The sequence below is a fragment of the Bos javanicus genome, chromosome 3 (assembly GCF_032452875.1).
Source record: "Bos javanicus breed banteng chromosome 3, ARS-OSU_banteng_1.0, whole genome shotgun sequence".
In the NCBI taxonomy this organism is placed as follows: Eukaryota; Metazoa; Chordata; class Mammalia; order Artiodactyla; family Bovidae; genus Bos; species Bos javanicus.
Window position 1 is genome coordinate 7688479 of NC_083870.1, and position 20364 is coordinate 7708842.

The 20364-nt window shown below is 36.4% G+C and overlaps 2 protein-coding genes across 3 annotated transcripts in view; both read right to left on the reverse strand.

Annotated features, from left to right (window-relative positions):
• Positions 1–20364, reverse strand: part of ATF6 (activating transcription factor 6) — a 234191-nt gene that overhangs the window by 86815 nt on the left and 127012 nt on the right. The gene's annotated exons all lie outside the window — the stretch shown is intronic.
• LOC133237744 (proteasome activator complex subunit 3-like) lies at positions 8479–18421 on the reverse strand. The gene has a single exon (XM_061400215.1). The coding sequence runs from the start codon at positions 9944–9946 to the stop codon at positions 8990–8992; it is 957 nt and encodes a 318-aa protein (XP_061256199.1). The 5' UTR covers positions 9947–18421; the 3' UTR covers positions 8479–8989.

The following is a 20364-nucleotide window of genomic DNA, read 5'->3' on the forward strand; positions in this document are numbered from 1 at the left end:
TAATCAACAAGGACCAGTCTAGTGTATGGGACAGGGAACTTTATTCAATATTCTCCAATAACCTATATGGGAAGAGAATCTGAAAAACAATGTACGTATCACTGAATCACTTTGCTATACACCTGAAACTAAATCAGCATTGTAAATCAACTATACTTCAAAATAAAATAAAAATTAAATTTAAAAAAGAAAATAAGTTAGCCATTAATCTGACAGTGTAGCTAAAAATTTCAGAAATAATTTCACAGTAAATCTAGTTACTGATTAAACATATATTTAGAATAGTATCACCATGAAATAATACTAAAAGTCTCAAATTTATTTTCTAGGCAGGACTGTTGTTAAACCTTTTTGAAAAAATTTAAATGATTTCTGCGGTAGAAATGAAAGAGCTTAAAAAATGAGTAATGAGTAATATTTCTTTCTGATACATTATTTCTTATAGTCTTTCCTATGGGAATTATGAAAGTTCTCATTTTTTAAACATTAGTTTTAATTTTTAAATGTTCTTATGGGGCTAAAGTTCATTAATTTTACATAAAACTTTTACAGAATGAGCATATCTCAGGTAATACATAAATTTATGTACTTGCAAAGCAAAAAATTAGCACATACTGTAAAATTAAGGAGATATTCTTTTAATAAACTACAATTATTTGCTTCCTTTAATCAAGCTATTTTTACTTCATTTGTTGTCATTACTCTTAATCTTCTTTCTAAAAGTATAAACAGAAATTCGATTCTTAAGTAACATTTAAACTTCCTACCATACTGTGTGGTCTTTTGGACTTAATATAATACAATGCAATAAGTTGAAATTTAAATACAAAGGATTATATTCAACTTATTGGTTTACTGAAAATATTAACTCTCAGCTCATGAAGCTCATAAAATGGTCTTTTTCACTACTCCTCTACAGAAGAGCAACCATCTTAGTCTGTCAAATTTCTTTAGTTCCAGACGGGTGCCTTAAAGCAGTATTGGAGTAAGCTATGAAATACATAGGTAATGGGTTCAATAATTTTGTGCTTGTCTCACAGCAGAAAATGAAGGAAAGAAGCAGACAAAAACATTCACTAACATTAAAGAAGCTGAGGAATAAGACAGTGATGTCTTGACCTCACCATACTTTTTAAACTGTTTAAAATTTATGAAATAATTTTAACCAGAATATTTTAAGTCTTTATATTAGCAAATAAAACTTAAAATCTAAGAGAATTCTTTCTTGAGTATTTAATAAACTATGTACCTTTAAGTATTTAAGAAATTAACTTTTTAAAATCAGAAATCTGGAAGGGTAAAGCATTATGTTTATGACCATAGAGAATCAATTTTGAAAAAAAAACTTTTCACTCTTTGATATACAAATTTCTTCATAACTGTTGGTTAGAAAAGTAATAAGAGAATTACTGATGCCGTTAATGGGGTGAGAGAGTTGTTTTCAAATGGGCTTATACAGCATGGGAATTCAGTACAGATGTTTGGAATAACTTGCAGCTGTTGCAGGGTGAATAGGCTTAATGAAATCACTGGGAATATTGAAGGAGAATTGCCAGAAGTACTTTAAAACATTTATATTATTGTGATTAAAAACCGTTTAATTAGAAGCCTAAAATTGGTCTTTAATTATGATCAGATTTTTAGACATCTCTCATTGTTACATATTCCTGGGTATACATCCACAAACATGTGCAGTTGTAACAAAGTACCTCACTTACTATTAATGTATGTCTGATGAAAAAACAATTTTCTTTAGTTTGATCAAGTTGTGGTTCAGTTAAATTCAAAATGCTTTATAAATTTATTATATGCAAAACACCAAAAGGATAAAGAGTGAATTAAAAAAAGTCCCTCACTATTCTCAAGAAACTTACCTAAAGAAGGTATTATACGTGTACACATAAAAATAATACAGAGAAACAGTATTACAGGAATTCAGTGGAATTTTCCAGATTTCACTGAGTGTTCAAACGCTGTTCCTTGAGGATGAGCCTGACTTTGCCTGAAGGTATCCATAAGTACATTATTCCTTCATCCAGGTAAAAATTGTTAGGAAAGTCAACCTTCAAAATAAGATGTCAACCTTACCATCTATTAGGTTTCTAAAGCATACGGAATCACCCTGAGTTAGCAATACAGAAGGCTAGTACTCTAGGCTCTCATCATAAGTGTGGATAAGAGATAAGATATTTAGAAGATATGTTTAAGTGGCATGCTGGCCATCCACTCCCTTTAGGCACTCCAAGTTCCAAGATGAAGTTGAACTCTGAGAAGGCTTGATTCACTTTTACCATACATTATGAAAAAAAGACAAATCAGTGTCCTCAGGTAATGTCCCCATAATGTCCCCATAGAAGGTTTTGGTTCAGCTTCAAGACTCAACCCAATTAACTTAGAAATCTTAGCTCTAAGCATGTTGCCTAAGGTCAATATATTGTGAACCATATATGCAAGTCACATGTAAACTTTCTAGTAATAAAAAAGTAAAAAGAAATGGGTGAAATTAAGTTTAATAATCTATTTTCTTTACCCAACATATTAAAAATACTATCATTCAATTTGTATGTAATCAGTGTAAAAATTATTGAGCTATTTTACTTTTTTTCTTCAAGTTCTTAGTCTTCAAACTCTGGTGTGTAGTTTGCTCTTACAACACATCTCCATTAGGACCAGTTAGAGTTGAAGATTAATGGCTACTATAATGAACACTGTGACGCTCTAGAGGATAAACTTCTTTTGGGAAATGGTCCTTTGAGCCTTCGTCTCCAACAAAAACCTATCGCTCCTCTGCTTTCCCCTTTATTCTGTAGGTTATTACGGACAGGGCCTTAACAACTCCACTTAGCAGTTCTTTGGTGGTAAACAATGGGAGGGTAGGTGACTTGGTCAGTAAGATATTTTAAACCCATAAATTCAAAAGTGAAATAAATAAAATCTTGTACTATATTTCTCCCCACCTATCTCCAAATGCTGTAATAGCACCTCCCTCCAACACGAATCTGTCTGCAATGCAGGAGACCCAGGTTCGATTCCAGGGTCAGGAAGATCCCCTGCAGAAGGAAATGGCAACCCACTCCAGTATTCTTGCTTGGAGAATCCCACGGACAGAGGAGCCTGGCAGGCTACAGTCCATGGGGTCGCAAGAGTCGGACACGACTTAGCGACTAAACCACCACCACCACAAATGGCATGGCTGATAGTTTAGAATGTCTCCTCAGGAGAAGTGGAATGGGAGTATTCAAACTCCTGGGGGTATTGACTCCTTAGTAAGGGTCATTTCTATGACCAAAATAAAGTTACGGATACCATATAAATTTAGATATTATTTAGATACCTTTATATAATCTTTTAGTAAAAATACTATAGCCCATTCTGGTTTAGAAACATTTCAACTTCTCTTAAATTTCATATAATAAAGTAATACACCACTTCGTAGTGATATGTTAACTTGTGGCTACTGGTTTGCACGTTTCTAGAACTCCCTTTTAAGACACTATAATCTCATTTATTGAAAATGAAGATGCAGTACAGTGCAGTGAATAAAGCACTAGCCTGAAATGGAAGATGATTTGGCTTCTAGACTTCTGTCACGTAAGTTGTGTGATGTTATATAATTCTCTGAATCTAAATTTCTTCATCTGTAAAATTAAGGAGGCAAAAGTACATCAAAAACCTTAACTGGAAGCTATATATTTATTCAAGAATTTCAAAATGCTGTATTATCTGAAACAAATAGTGTTTCCAAGGTCATGTTGCAAAACTTTGTTAAGAGTGAGATTAAATAACAAAGCTAAAATAAATGGACAAGTTATAAAAGGAACTTAATTCTGCAGGCGGGTTTAGTTCCTGTTCATTAGCTCCTGATAGTTTTTCACAAGGAAAAATAACACGACGTTCTCTATGTGAGAGAATTCATTAAGTTCAGTTTAGTATTGAAATAGTTTAAATTTGAGTGACTAGGATCACTAAGCTTCACTGATAAGATTCTGCTAACTAACTTTAGAAACTTAAAGACTTATCACAAAAAAGAAAGCAAAGAAAAAACACATACAAATGTATAATCATCTAATATTAAACACCTATGACTGTTGATGAAAAGATAAGTCATGAAACTTCGACATTTCTATTTTATTTCCCATGGACAATTTCAGTTCCAGGTGGGCAGATACTTATGTGTTAGCACTACAGTGTTGTAATTCAGTGAACAAGGGTGGTCCAACACCTGTTTCTGTAACTGACTGAGTCCTTTGTTTTTTCAAAAAGATCAGTAATTTTTAAAAAAATGCCTTGATGTCAGTGCACAATAGCATCTTTCAGAAATGTTTAAATGTTGACAAAGGAAGTAGGATTCCCTCCTACTCATACCAAATCACTGTAAGAAGGAACAACTCATCTAATCAGTACAAGACAATGAGTGCTTTCTTGAACATATTGACAGAGGTAATAAAAATGTTTTTTGAGGGGGAATGGGATAAACACTAAACAATAAAATGGTTAATTCCACTACGGAACCTCAAATCAAAATCGGAGTAAAATCCTAATGTAAGTATCTAGACACTCCCACAGTAACCTAGGCACACGTCTTCCTCACTACTTGATCTCTATTTTCCACATTGTGGTCAAAACCCTTATCCTAGCTGCATATCATTGCCACAGCTACGTAACAGAGCCTTAGGAATCCTTGAAAGACAAAATTAAAGGGGGTTCATCTGTTGCTATCTGAATCTGGGGAATAACAGCCAAATGAAATTCTAATTAGCAAAACTTGATTTAAATATAAATGCTTATCTTCTATAGAAATTTACATAATCTTTGTTGCAATAATATAAGAAGATGTATTTCTTAAAATAAATGAAACCCACACATAAGCTTCAATGATTTCATTAAACTAGTGGATGACTAGAGATGACTTCTCCCTGTTTGTTTTTCAAATTTCTGAGCATTGAGATAGTCCTTTTGAAACTGAAAAAACATTTTAAATTGATCACAGTTATCTATTAATGGCTGAGGCTATTTGGTAAGAGTTCTGCAGAAATATGAAAACCTCATTAAGACTATTTAAAAAGTTGCTTCTAATAACCAAAGAATTTATAAACAATTTGATAATTAAAAAAAAAAAAACTTCTATGCTCCAAAACTTAAGAACTTTGAGTCTCTTCTATATCAGTTTTATGGCTTAAGAAAGTTATATCACTCGGTTCTAAAAACCAGATCTACCAATTTCAGAATTTCCAATCAAATCTGAGTTAGAAGCTTTCACGAATCATAAAAAGAATTTAAAACTAAAATTAATTTCAAATGAGTTTTTCAAACCATTTCCTAAGAACAAAATATGAAACACACACTCTTTCAATTCAGCTGTCTTTTTAAAAGGAATTTAAAAGAGGCTTTAAGACTAACAGCAAATGATACATATTGGCTACCATGCTTTGATACCAGTCCTGAAATAGGCTCATTACAATAAAAGCTTTTGCAACCATATGCAAGGAGAAATCATAAAGGGCTTGATTTTTGCAGAAGTAGGCACCAGCTCCAAATTTGTCTGATATAATGTTAGAACAGGGAGAAAAATGCAGATACCAGAAATCTGAACTAAAAAGGACAAGCATATTTTCTTAGTAAAAGACATGCTTGGGTATTAGAGATAATTTATTTCAATCTCGCATAGGGTCAGCATCAAGAAATTGAAACTCCAAAACTTTGGCCACCTGATGCAAAGAACTGACTCACTGGAAAAGACTGATGCTGGGAAAGACTGAAGGCAGGAGGAGAAGGGGACGACAGAGGATGAGATGGCTGGATGACATCACCGACTCGATGGACATGAGTTTGAGCAAGCTGCGAGAGCTGGTGATGGACAGGGAAGCCTGGTGTGCTGCAGTCCATGGGGTTGCAAAGAGTTGGACATGACTAAGCAACTGAAATGAACTGGCATAGGGTTTGACAGTTTAAGAGAATAAGAAACAAGCAAGATGATGGTGGTATTATGTATGGAACAGATATTTTAAACCTTAGATGATTAACTATGGTTGAAAAACAAGCAACAATTGGACTTCCTTACACTGTCGATTACACACTGGCATGCAATTAAATGCCTGTCAAACGACATGAACTGACGTAGAATTCCTGGCACTTAATCTGAATCAGATCTAATACCTTACAAGGGAAATAAAGAGAACTCTTGAGGAAGAACGTTAAATGCAACCAGAAGTCTTTCTATTAGGCAATATCTTTTGTTTTTTACAAGGTCCAATTTGAAAGATGCAGGCTGTTCAGAAGTTCAACGAAAGAATAAACTTGTTCTATCTTGGGGCATCATTTTTTAGAAGTTTACTTTGAAAATAAAGCTTCCACTAAACCAGTTTACAATTTTTTCTCATCTATATAGGTTAATATAGACACATATTCATGTATATTTTAGTAAAACGGGCTCAGTTATAAGGATGCGTTATACAGTTATAAATATAAATAAAAATTTTTAAAGGTGATTATGTCTCTAATTCACTTCACTCATGAAGAAACAGCTATTTTACTCCTTCAAGTGAAAAAGATAAGGAAAATGAAAAAGAAGAGGTGCCCAAAATCACCATGCTCTTCCTGCATAGACTTTGACACTACCCCAGAAAAAAAAGTAATGAACATCACTATTCACTTAGAAAAACAAAACCACCCACTAGAAATGTGGTATAATTCAAAATAAGAAATATTTCTTTTTTAAAAAAGATGCAAAAGAAAACATCTCTGCTTTACACATTAAACAATTCTTACTGTTAAATAGGAAATGTTTTTATAGCAGCCTTTAGAGTCAAGTCTGTACGATAAAGGTTCATGCTGGTTTTCACCCTTGGCAACCAAAATGCATTGTTGAAAAGAAACTCCTAAACAAAAAAGTCTCCTTCAAAAGTGATTTCATTCATTAAATGGGGAAACGGGGGAGTGAGGGAGGAATGATTAAGATCAACGAAAAGAGAAGATAATCATGTTTTGATCCTATCTGAAGCAAGATCTGAAGGTAGTTTCACTTATAGTAAGGAAAGATATTGCAAAAAAAGGGGGGAAGGGAGTAGAATCACAAGCAAGTTTTAATAATAGATTCTAGACTCTCACTTGGATAGTTACCTAGTTTCAGAGGGTCTTATATTATGTGAGAAAAATTTCCAATGGGAAATACATTCTCATTTTTCACAAAAATAAATTTAATCCCTCATAATTTCCCTACCAAAAACTCATTTGAGGAATAATTTATTGCATGAAAGTATTACTTAAAATACATTAAAAGATTAAGGTCATAACTTATTATGTGTAGTCTTAAAAAACTCTCATGAGGATTCAGGGCACTTTTAGCTGAACGGGAAAAAAAAATGAAGCTGTCAATTGTACATGGGAATAATCTCATTCTTGTATATAAAAAGGCAACAAAAGTAACTCCCACTCTTTTTCCAATTGTGTATTATATAACTTCCACAAATGCTGATTTTGAGTGACGAAGATCCTCAAATAATACTAATACTGGAAAAAAAAGTGAAAGTGAAAGTGAGGTAGCTCAGTCCTCTCTGACTCTTTGCCACTCCATGGACTGTAGCCTGCCAGGTTCCTCCGTCCATGGGATTTCCAGGCAAGAGTACTGGAGTGGGTTGCCACTTCCTTCTCCAGGAGATCTTCCCAACCTAGGGATTGAACCTGGGTCTCCCGCATTGTAGGCAGACGCTTTACCGTCTGAGCCACCGGTAAAGTCCCACTGAAAAAGTTTTCAATAAATATACTTCAGCTGGCTGAAGAATCTTCATCACCAGATAAAGTAGAATTCTAAAAAAAAAAAAAAAAAAAAAAACCCACCATGGAAGAAAGATTCATCATTCAATAACTGCAAAAAATTCTCTGATGCATAAGGTGACTCAGGGTATAGTAATTTACCTTACCGGCAAATAAAATTTGAAAATGCTGGACTTGAAATACAACAACAATATAGATCACTACTGAGATGACAATGGTTTCCCCTAAACTGGGCAGCAAAAGCAGGAAGGAGGAAAAAACCCAGTCACATTTTAGAGGCTTTAGATTTTAAAAATGACCCATATAATTTGACAGGAAAACTTTTAAGAAATAAGAAATATCTTAAGGGACAAAAGGGTACAGGAGTTGAAAATCAGTTGAGGGCAAAAAATGTGATATAAAGCTTGAAGGACTTAGCAGGGACTTAAACAAATGGATATACAGAAGAGACTCTAAACTGTGTGTAAAAGGAAAATAGATGATGCTGAGGTGGCAGAAGATTGTGCCAGGAAGCCATTTTCACAGATTTCTCTCCAGTCTAAGGGAGGTATAGATGCCCATTTCTTTAGAACAACTGAGATCTATCCCTCTTTATATGCTCATTTTTCTTACACATCAGAGTTGAAAAATACCAAAGGTATGAGTCCAGCTGAGGAGGAGGAAAACTACACATCTGAAAATTAAAGTTTAGATAAGCACACAGGCCATCAAAAAATGATTTTTATTTCAATTTGCTAAATTGAAAGCATACAATGACCTAAACGCATCCCTTTAAACTCTTTTTCTTGCAAAAAACAAAAGATGGTATAAAAGGAGCATTTCTGAGGTTTGAACAAAGTAACAGAGCAGAACCTTAAGAAAAGCGTCATTGAACTTTCTTTAAAACTTTTTTTTAATTAACCCCTGAAACCATTCGATATCACCAATGCCATAAAAAAAGAAACCTTAGCCAACATTCATCTATAAAGCTGTTTTTAAAATGGCCATCCTTTCTCCTTGACCAGCCTTACCACCTTCAACCAGATGGCTTGATCCCATTCTCTCTCCCCAAAGAAAAATCAAATAAAAATTACACCAAGAGGATTTAGTATGAGGATAAGCTACGAAACAGTCTCTAAAGAGTAACGCACATTTCCAGTTGTTTCGTCACCTGTAGATAACCAGCCTTCTGAACAGCTCAGCCAACTCCTGAAGGAAGTAGGGTGGAGAAAGGTCCTCAGTAAAGGTTGTCAGTGTTGGTGCTCCGAGGGGTCTTGATCTTCTCGATATTCTTGAGGATTACATCATGCAAAGTGGCATACTGGTTCCGTAAATGGAGCAGGATCTGGCGCACACTCAGGTACTCATTTTCGTCGACCTCCGCTACAGTGCGGCGATAATCTTCCACCTGGGGATATTTCACTATCTTGGATACCAACTTTGCCCGGGTGTTGTAGTAGGTGGAGAAGCGGCGTAGATAGGAGGCTGCTGTGCTCTCCACGGTCCACAGCTGGTCCACGGTGTCTTCCTGGATGGACACGCCGAAGTTGTTGCCGTCCTCCACCTTCGGAATGAGCAGCTGCACCCACATCCGCACCGTGTTGCATTTCTCTCTCAGCAGCTCGATCTCAGGCTTTACACGCTCAATCAGCTCCACCAGATGCTGGTTGCTCCGCAGAAGCTGTCCCTCGCCGCCGGGCAGTGCTAGTACCTTGATGGAGGACTGGGTCTGCAGAGGTGGCGGATCCCGCTTGGGCCCATCACCCGCAGTGTCTGGGGTGATGAGGCTTTCTGGGGCAATGAGGCTCTCTGGGGCTGGCACTGAACGGATTCTGGACAAGTCTTGCAGGCGGAGCTCCTGGACGCGACTATCCAGCTCCGAGAGCTTCTGAGGGAAGAAGGTGGACACTAGATCCTCGGCCTCCTGGGCGATGCGGGCCCGGAATGAATCTACTTTCCCCAGCACGTCCTGCTCTAGCTTCAGTGGAGAAGCCATGACCGCCAGGGGCGTCGAATGTTGGAGCAGATACGGGTTTGGGCTTCCGGCGCCACCGCCAACTCCCAACAGACCAGGGCCCGCTAGGCCGAAGTGACGTCCCAGGGTCTCTGCGGACTGGCACGCGGTGGAAGCGGAGCCGCACGCTGACCACTCCCGATGGCACGCTGACCACTCCCGATGGCACCCTGACCACATGTGTGTAGGTGGGGAGGGAGCCCAGCCGGATCTAGTTATCTGGGCGGCCCATCCCCTATTTACTGGCCCCTACGGGCTGGAAGACAGTTCCAAAGAACATCGTTAAACTTAAGCTGTGACGACGGAAGTCAAGGAAATCCACAGTCCTTAGATCCAGAATACACAATCTCTTTTGAAAGTCACCTCACGAAATGGGCTCCCAAGAGCAAGTCTCACTTATGAAGAGCTTTAAATCACATCTTTACATGTAATCTGAGACTATCCATGCTTTCCCCTTAGAAAGTCAGAGGGCTTCCCTGGTGACTCAGTCGGTAAAGAATCTGCCCGCAATGGGGAAGATGCGGGTTCGATCCCTGGGTTGGGAGGATCCCCTGGAGGAGGGCACGGCAACCCACTCCAGTATTCTTGCCTGGAGAAGCTCCATGGACCTAAAGGAGCCTGGTGGGCTACAGCCCACGGGGTCGCAAAGAGTCGGACACGACTGAGCAACTAAGCATACATAAAAAGTCAGAAGCGAGTGCACTATTATATTTTTAATCAAGTTAGAAAACTTCTGAGATCTTCTATGGCTTACTTCATATAATTTTTAGTTTAAATTTATAGCAAATGTTAAGTTACAGAACTTTTCTAAAAATTCATTTTGGTGAATAATCACAGTTAAATCTAGACTGTAGATTAAAGTAACAGATTTCCTTAATTCTAAGTGTATGGTGCTTACCGAGGTTAATATCCTTGTTTTTAGGAAGCACACACTACAATATTAAGGGATAAAGTGGTATGATGCATTTACCTATTCTCAGATGCTTCAGAAAAAGTGTGTATGTTTGTCAGTGTGTGCATGTGTATAGAGAATGAGAATGCTGAAGCATGTGGAGAAATGATAAAAATTGATGACTCTGTATAGACTGTATGAGAGATCAGTATTAGTCTTATAAATTCTCTGTAAGTTTCTACTTAATTCAAAATAAAAAGTAAAAAAACTACCTTTTCCTTAAAGTTTTCTGGAATCATAAAGACAAATTCGATAGTCTTCTAAACTCTCACCCTATTTATTTATATTCATTTTCCTTTCCCTGAAATATTTTCCTTTTCTTCTTTGCAACCCACAGAGTAAAATCCATGCCACTCACTTTTATTCTAAAATTACTGAAGTTTAGGGGTTTTTTTTTTTTTTAAGGATTATTCTAAAGATGCTATAGTATAGTTTCAAATGTAATTGTCACTTTGATCAGGCTGTAAACTCCTTCAGGACAGGAGCCAAGTTTTAATTTATTTCCTTTACAGGTGCTCAATACATGCCTGATGAAATGATCTTGACATAGTAAGATTTTAGCTAACTAGAACTTCAGAATATCTAGAACCAAAAGGAAAATATCAACAAGACAAATATGTTGTTACAGGTTGGGTCCCTAGCAAGCAGAGAAGTTGCTTACTGGAAGTTTATTAGGGAGTGTTCTTAAGATAAACACCTATGGAAAGGAAGAGACAGAACTGGGAGAAGTTGGGCTTCAATGCAATCTCAGAGCCTTGACGGACCCCATGGGGAACTAGGTAATGCCCTTCAGAGTTATCCTGAGATGGGGTCAAGGGAGTTCTGAAGAGGGCTCTTTGGCGGCAGGACTTCTTGCAGTTGGGAAATAAAAACTTAAGTTCTGAGGAGGGATCTGGGGAGCTCATCACAGCTTCAACTACATATGTAAAACACTAAGATACCATAATCCAAATGGAAAAAAAATACCTCATTGGGAGTGGTAATGGGGTTGAAGAGAAGCATCAAGAAAGTCTTAGAAAGTAAAATTAACATGGTGATAGTTTTAGATATGGCGAGATGAGAAAAAGCAGAATTCAATATTATGCAAGTTTTTTTTTTTTGGCTTAGGTAAATAATTTCTATTTATACTTATATTAAACCTCTCCTATGGGGTCACTAAGAGTCTGACACGACTGAGCGACTTCACTTTCACTTTTCACTTTCATGCATTGGAGACGTAAATGGCAACCCGCTCCAGTGTTCTTGCCTGGAGAATCCCAGGGACGGCGGAGCCTGGTGGACTGCCATCTATGGGGTCACACAGAGTCGGACACGACTGAAGCGACTTAGCAGCAGCAGCAGCAAGAGGTGATTTAAATATACATACATTTTTTACACACACATATTTACATTCGAGTTATGAGAATTTAGATAGAGCTGTCAAATAGAAAAGAAAAAGCAGATCTTGAAACATGACCACAATTTCCCAAATGTTGATTTTCTTCATAACTTTGGCTATAAAAGATTACAATAGGGCCAGCATGGAAATTCCTTTTTGTACCAATAACATCCTCAAAGGTATTAATATATATGGTTTAACAGATGGTTATTTTGTTTTCAAAGAGAAAACATTTCTAGCTGCTTTTTAACTGAAGCATAGTTGCTTACACTGCTGTGTCAGTTTCTGCTGTACAGCAAAGTGAGTCAGCCACACATACACATATATCCCCTCTCTTCCAGTTGCTGTTTTAAAAAAGGAGAGAAGTTTCTTTCTGTTTATAAGTGATTAATGTAGCCATTTATGTGAAATTATTTTCTTTACTTGTCTAATGATAAAATATAAAATCCTTTGGGGGATTTAACTGCTCTTTTTTCTGATGTGATGTAAGAATTTTATTTATTTGTAATGTTTTCTGGTCTTGTGAATGAAAGTAGCAGTTGGTAGGAAAGTAATAGCTCCTAATTCTTCTTCTGCCATCAACCATCAGCAGTCAGTTTTAAAGATTATTTAATGCACTTGCATGCCTTGATTTGACCCATGAAATTAACACCGAGTGCTAACAGGTGGAGGAAGGCTAGGGACAGCTGTATAGACTGTTGTCTCGTTCAGTTCAGTTTCTCCTTTCTTCACAGCCCAGTAGGGTTCATCATGAACTGATGCCAATAACAGACACCCCGCTCGTCTTTTAGAAATACCAACAGATCTATGGATTGATTTGTCCTTTAAATATCTTCCAAATCTGAAACTTCCCTGTGAAGATGGGATTCTGTGGTGCTAAGTTCCACTTACAAAACTAAACAACTATTGTTGTATCAACTATTGGAGACACCTGTAAGTGTGCGACATGGATTGGAATGTAATCTTCCAAACTAAGCTTTTTTCCCCCCCACTGATTTCTGTCTATGAAAGTTAGAAGAAATATCATCAGTGGGGCTATATCTAGATAATCGTAAGACTCTGGTGGGTGGTAATATTTATGTCTTTATAAAACCTCAACTCTGGGTTGCAATGGATCTTACGTTATCTAGACCAAATGGTTTCATTTACCACGTGTGAACACCCCCAAGTGAGCAATTTCTAGGCCTGGGAAATATATCATGTCTCTTCCTTCATTCTTCTTCCTAGACTGCTGTAAGTAAAGGTACAGAAATAAACAGTCTGCAGTGTCTTTTTGTCAGAATCAAGTCTCCACATCTAACATGATCATGGCTTTAAATGAAGTGAAAGAAATTGAATGTGTTAAGTCACTCAGTCGTGTCTCTTTGCGACCCCATGGACTATCGCCTGCCAGGCTTCTCCGTCCATGGAATTCTCCAGGCAAGAATACTGGAATGGGTTGCCATGCCCTTCTTCAGGGGATCTTCCCAACCCAGGGATCAAACCTGGGTCTCCTGCATTTCAGGCAGATTCTTTACTGTCTGAGCCACCAGGGAAGTCAAGTTGGCAATATAGGCATTGTGGTTAAAGTTTGAAGTTAGTCATGTTCAGATCTTAAGCTTTGCTACTTACTGTGACTCAGGCTAAGTTATCTAACCTCTCTGTGCTTCATTTTCTTCATCTATAATAATATCTATAAAATTATTTTGAGGATTAAATTAGTTAATACATGTAAAGAGTTTAGCAGAGGGCCTGGAATATAGTAATTGTTCAATAAATGTTAGCTATTATTGAAGGAGGGTCTATCAACAGTCCAAAATCTCCCTTTACTCTTAGGAGTAGAACTATGTATTCTAGACAAACAAAACAAGATATAATTTTCTCGTTCACTGTCTTATTATTTAGCAGTGATGACTAATTGTACTACACAGTTGAATATAAGTATCTTTTTTTAATGGCTTGAATTTCTCAGATCATCAGTATTTAGAGTCCATATCACAGAGAGCATGGGTGAAGTAAGCACAAAGGTTTATTGGCTACCTTGACTGAAAACTCTGTTTCTAAATAGAACCCCTTCTTGCAAAAGCCATATCTTCAGCAATTTCACATTATTTTTATCTTACAAATTACATAATTGGGATAGTTTGGAAACAGTGATGTCTACTTTCAAGGGTCCTTAAAAATCACTGATTTTAACAAAAATCCACTGATTTTCGGGTCCTAGATTCTTGACTTTTTAAGATGCTATGGCCAGTGGCTCTCCATTCAAGTCACTGATAGCTTCCTTGTTTACAAACTGCCTGGATCAGTAATGTACTGAAGGACTTCCCTGGTGGTACAAAGGATAAGAATATGCCTGCCAATGCAGGGGACATGCGTTGGATCCCTGGTCCAGAAGGATTGATTCCACATGCTGTGAAGCAACTAAGCCCGTGTACCACAACTACTGAGCCCACGTTCTAGGCCTGCGAGCTGCCACCGCTGAGGCCTGTGCTCCCCAACGAGAAGCCCCTGCAGCGAGAAGCCCGTGCACCACCACAAGGGGCAGGCCCCGCCCACCGCAACCACAGAAAGCCTGCATGCAGCAGCGAGGACCCAGTGCAGCCCAAAATAATAAAAATAATGTACTGGACGGATAAGTAATCTTCTAGTTCAGTATTTTTCAAACTGAAGCCCACTGGTTCCCTATAATTATTTGTGTGTCTTCATTCTGATGATAAATTAATTGATGTAAGCATATTGTGGATCATATTATAACTGCCATGTGATCTGGGGCCCAGCAATTACATTTTTATGATTATGATGGTACCAAGTATATCTACCTTAATTGATGAGAGAGGAGCCTATTAAGTGGTGTTGGTTTAGTTGCTAAGTTGTGTCCGACTCTTGCAACCCCATGGACTGTAGCCCACCAGGCTCCTCTGTCCATGGGATTTGCCAGGTGGGAATAGTGGAGTAGGTTGCCATTTCCTTCTGAGAAAGGAGCCTATTAGGTATGATTATCCATTTTTCCCTTCTCCCAAATAACTGTTAATCCAATAGAGCAAAAGGTTTTTTTAGTGGCTCAAATAGAGAAAACCTGTGGGAGAATTAATTGGAATTAATAATATGAAAATGTTTAATTAAAAATGAAAAGCGCTTGCACCATGAGAGTCGGTACTTCACTTATCAGTAGTAACTTACACAAGAACATAGTCTATGACATAAATCCATGTTGTTGATTTGAATTTTATTTTTGTAATATTATTTATATTTAATTTATATATTTATATTATATAATAGAATTATATTATTTTGGTTTAGTACTTGTAAACTAAAAGTAGGGGATGTTTCGAGTTTTATGTTTATATGTACTTAATAAACATAAGTCAATGCTGGCAGAGAATTTCTTCCTTTAAAAGTAAAAATCCTCTTCTAATGCCTTATGTGAACAATTCCAGAGTTATCTTCCTGAAATGTGTTATCAGATTTCTCTCAAATTCCTTAAGCATAGCCTACAAGTTCCTTCCTGACCTATTTCCTGCCATCTTTTATTTCCCAGAACCAACTCTACATTCCAATAACATGTCCTATGCTTTTACAAATTCAGCTTTCTCTGTGTAAAATGCCACACTGCATCATTTTTCTCTCACTCTGTCTTACTCATCTTGCTATAATCAACTCAAGAACGTTTCCTGATGCCACCTGCTTCCTTGTTAGATGAAGTTATTGCTTCTGGCACAGGTTAAATAGTATAAGATCTACCTCATAAAGCTGTTGAAAGGATTAAATGAGATAACATATAAAGCATCTAGAACAATACATTCTTCATAAATAGTAGTAGTTTCATTTGTATCTTAAAGTATTCTGCATATATCTCTTTTATAGTTCCTATCACAGTATTGTAAGTCTGGATTTACATGTCACTTTTCTCCACCATAAGTTCTTTGAGGATAAGCATTTCAGTTCTTTGATTTCTGTATGTCCTTTAATGGCAGTGTGCCAGGTAACAGTAAGTGTTCAATGAATATTTACTGAATAAATTAATGAAGTATAATAAAATGTATCAGACATGACCTAACTAGCAAAAGAGATGAGATTCTCAAGCAACTTATTTTTTCGTTTTCCCCTGAAAAGCTGCTGAACTATCCTACGTCACATAAAAATCCATTTTAGAGATCTAACAGTGGTCTTCTGGGCTGAACTCTTTAGGGATTTATAGGGAAAGTAGGAAATATATTTCTTTTTTCTCCCATCAACAGCATGCAGAGTTTTACATTCTGCTTTTGACTCTGGTAATATGCCAGAATTCTAGCAATCACAGTATTGCTTAGTTCTAAGAAGGAGCTCTTACATAAACAACTGGAGTTGGTCTTTAGAACAGTAGTTACGCATCACTGCGTGTTTGTGCAAAATGAACATCTCAGGAGTACTAGAGAGGTACACACACAAGGGATACGGGCGGGGCTGGCTGACTCATGCGCCTACTGTTTACTTACAGCTTCTTATTAGGATGGCATTTGTTTTATTTGGCAAATATACAAGATTTCACTGACTGAGAGAGGAAGATGTAAGAAAATGCCCAAGCATAAAACTTCTACCCCTGAATAATAATCTGTAACTCGGTGCTGTATCAACAGACTCCCCAGGGGCTGGTGCAAGCTGAAACCACTCCAGAATTACAAATTTCATGAGCTGTAGACTTTACTGCTAAAAGTAAAGTAGTGGTTAACTAAAGATTTTATTCTTCCACAGACACGTCCATTTATAAACGCTAAATTCACTAGTTGGGGCTAAATTTTTGATTAGTATATAAAATATGTATGATGAGTTTCTAATTTCTGTAAATAATTCTGACCAGCAGAAATAGTCAAATGTACATTTCAAAAACCAAACCAAAGAATGTATATGCTTCAACCTGAAAAAATGTACTTTCTTTATGTTCGTTTAAAATTACTCGGTCCTTTCACTTTGATTTTCCTTCTTGTCCCTTATCACAAACTGAAATTCTATTACATGTTTATCTATTTGTTGTTTCCAGGCTCTAGAATATAAAATCAAGAGCTTTTTTTTGTTTTGTTTATTGGATTCTTTGCAGTGAGAACAGCTTAGAACATAATGGCTACTCAATAAATATTTTGTTGGATGAATGACAGTAAACTTGTTTAAATCTCTTGATTTAAATAACTCTTTGAGGATAACTGCATTTGGAAAAACTTTTAAATTATGAAAGTAAGGTAATTATTCAAATAGTCGTAACTTAGTATGAATAAAGTTTTTGGAACAATAAAAGCAATCCTTAAATATCTGAAGAAAAAATGTTTTATGACGATCTCTCATATTTATGTTTTCTCTTAAAGAGCAACAAAAGAGGCACTACTTGTTTTAAAAAATTTGGATTTTGGTATTTATCACTTCCATTTACCTTCTTAAAATATATGTTTTTTCCCAAGATGAAAAGATTCATATTTTGAAAGATGGAAAATATAACTCCTTAGCTTTCTATTTTCAACTCAGGTCAACTACACCAAATTGCAGTAAAGTTAAAAAAAAATACAGATAAAAACAATTGAATTTGGACTTATTTTGGTTCTAATAAGTACTTTGCTTAAGGAGATGCTATGCTTTCCTGAATGTAACCTGAACACAAAGTTGGTAAAATAATCCTAGGAGGATAAAAGTTTTCAAAAAACTTAGCAATCATATATGCACAGAAATTAGGTTGATCACTTCTTTTTGTATGGTAAATAATACATATACCTATTTTACTAAAATATAAGCAAGATAAACTTCATAGCTAAAAAGCTGACCCCAAAGCCTCAGTCTTAAGTTGTTTCATCAGAATAGACTTGAACTATTTATAATCTGAATTCAAATTATTTTATCTTTAATTATTGATCTACTTAATAGTCTATGGTGGACTTCCCTGGTGGTCCAGTGACTAAAACTCTGAGCTCCCAGTTCAGGGGGACCAATTCAGGGATGTTTGATCGCTAGTCCGGGAACTGATTCCACATGCCACAACTAAGAGTTGGCATGCTGTAAAAGACCCTACATGCCACAGCTAAGACCCAGTGCAGCCAAATAAATACATAACTATATCTTTTAAAAACCTATGAGCTTCCATTATATATAAAAATGTCAGGTAACAGGTTTCATCTAAAAATGAACAACAGAATTAGAACCTTGTGCAGTAATGTCTATTAATATTAAACCTATGCTGACATTAACTGTTTCAAAAACTATATATGATTTTATGTGTGCTATTAAAATTTATAGGAAAACAAGACTAGTTTTATGCTACAAATATGTAATATTTACTAAATCTTCTGGATGACCTATCACATCCATACCAGGCATATGGTTCCTATCTGATATCAATATGGAAAGGTCAGATTAAAGATGACAGTTTCTTTTCAATTATCAGCTGATGTTACTAAAATCATCAAAATGAATGTGACAGAGTCAATTTGAATAAATCCTAAAAACAGCAGAAAACCTGGTGTCTTCTGTTACTTCATGTTCTGTCGGTAATCTAAGTATCTAGTTTCTGCAGGCATCACATGAAATGAATATTGAAATAGAATTAATTTAGGAAATCACTCTGAAATCACTTTTTAAAAGACTACTGTAAGAAATTTATAGACTACTGAGGGAGATTCTAGCTGTCCTTCTGTTTGGAAGAGCTCTTCCTTTCAAATTATAATTGCCTTTACCCCCAAAAGGGATAAAGGGTAGGTCTAAATTATGTAAATAAAGCCTTCAAAAAACCTAATTAGATAATGGATAGTAATATAAAAGTCACTGTTGTAAAATGTTGCAGATTTCACACTCTTTCCAATATGTTAATTTTCTGTCTGTTGCTGAATGATAATGGCAAAAAAATGAATCTTTATGGGGAGTTGGGGGTGGTATGGGATCATGGATGACTGTGTTATGTCTAATGAAAAACAAACTTTCTTCCCTTGTCCTATCCATTTATAGGTTCTTCAAACTGTAGTCACAGGCTTCAAAGGTCAGTCCCCTGATGACAGAGAAACAGACATATACTGAACACCTACTATGTGTTAAGTACTATCCTATTAGGTACTCTTCTAGTACCTGATTTTTTATATAAAAATTTTTATATAAAATTTCTTAGCCTAAAAAGAGAGAATTATTAATATTAGAGATACTGAGGCTCTGAAAGTGTTTCCCTGAAATCTTTGAGTTCGTAAGCAAGAGAACAATGCTGGTTGAAATCCAAATACATTCGACTCTAAAGCCCATGCTACATGATTTCTTACAAAAAAAAAAAGGCTGTCTCAGCACCTCCAAAGTTATTTTCTCTACAAACTAAAAATTATGATGACTCATAGCTGATTGGAAATTTTTTTTCTTATTTCTGAATAAGGCTGCATAGTGCTACAGGATAAACTATCTATACCCTCTGTTATTTTTCTACTCTTTAAGCCAACGCCTAAAATATCTGTATGTGCATGTGTATGCACATACATACATGTATTCATACATACATAATACATGTATTTTTAAAAGAATAATTCTAAGGTCAAATCCTATAGGTCTTTTTTACTAAAAAAGGGAGAAATACATAGTAGATTAGACACAAAGTAGTAGCCAGTTCTTTTAAAAACTTTATTTTTAGCTCCTCTTTCCCTTACTTTTCTGTGTATTTCCTAGCACTGAGATCTGTATTGGCACATGTTGTATGTTTATTTCGTCTGGTCTCCAGAACCTTGGTTTGGCAATATCTTCCACTACCCATTACACTTTTGCTGTAATTACCTACAGTATATGTTATGTTTCCAAAAGAGTATATAAATAACATTTCATTGGTTAAGTAGAAAGTCAGGAAACTTGAGGTTGGAGGAGTTCAGTCACAGGATACTATTTTAAGAAGTTCCAGCAAAATGGACAACAAGAAAGTTTTAAGGATAACAAAAGAAAAGAGCCTAGTGTAGCTCAGCTGATAAAGAATCTGCCTGTAACACAGGAGACCTGCTTCGATTCCTGGAAAGGGAAGATCCCCTTTAGGGAGGGATAGGCTACCCACTCCTGTATTCTTGGGCTTCCCGGGTGGCTCAGATGGTAAAGAATCGAGAATCTGCCCGAGAATCGAGACCTGGGTTCTATCCCTTGGTCAGGAAAATCCCCTGGAGGAGGGCATGGTAACCCACTCCAGTATTCTTGCTTGGAGAATCCCCATGGACAGAGAAGCCTGGCAAACTACAGTCCATAGGGTCGCAAAGAGTTGGACATGGCTCAGTGACTAAGCACATACCCTTTTAAGCTTAGCTTTATTTTAATTCT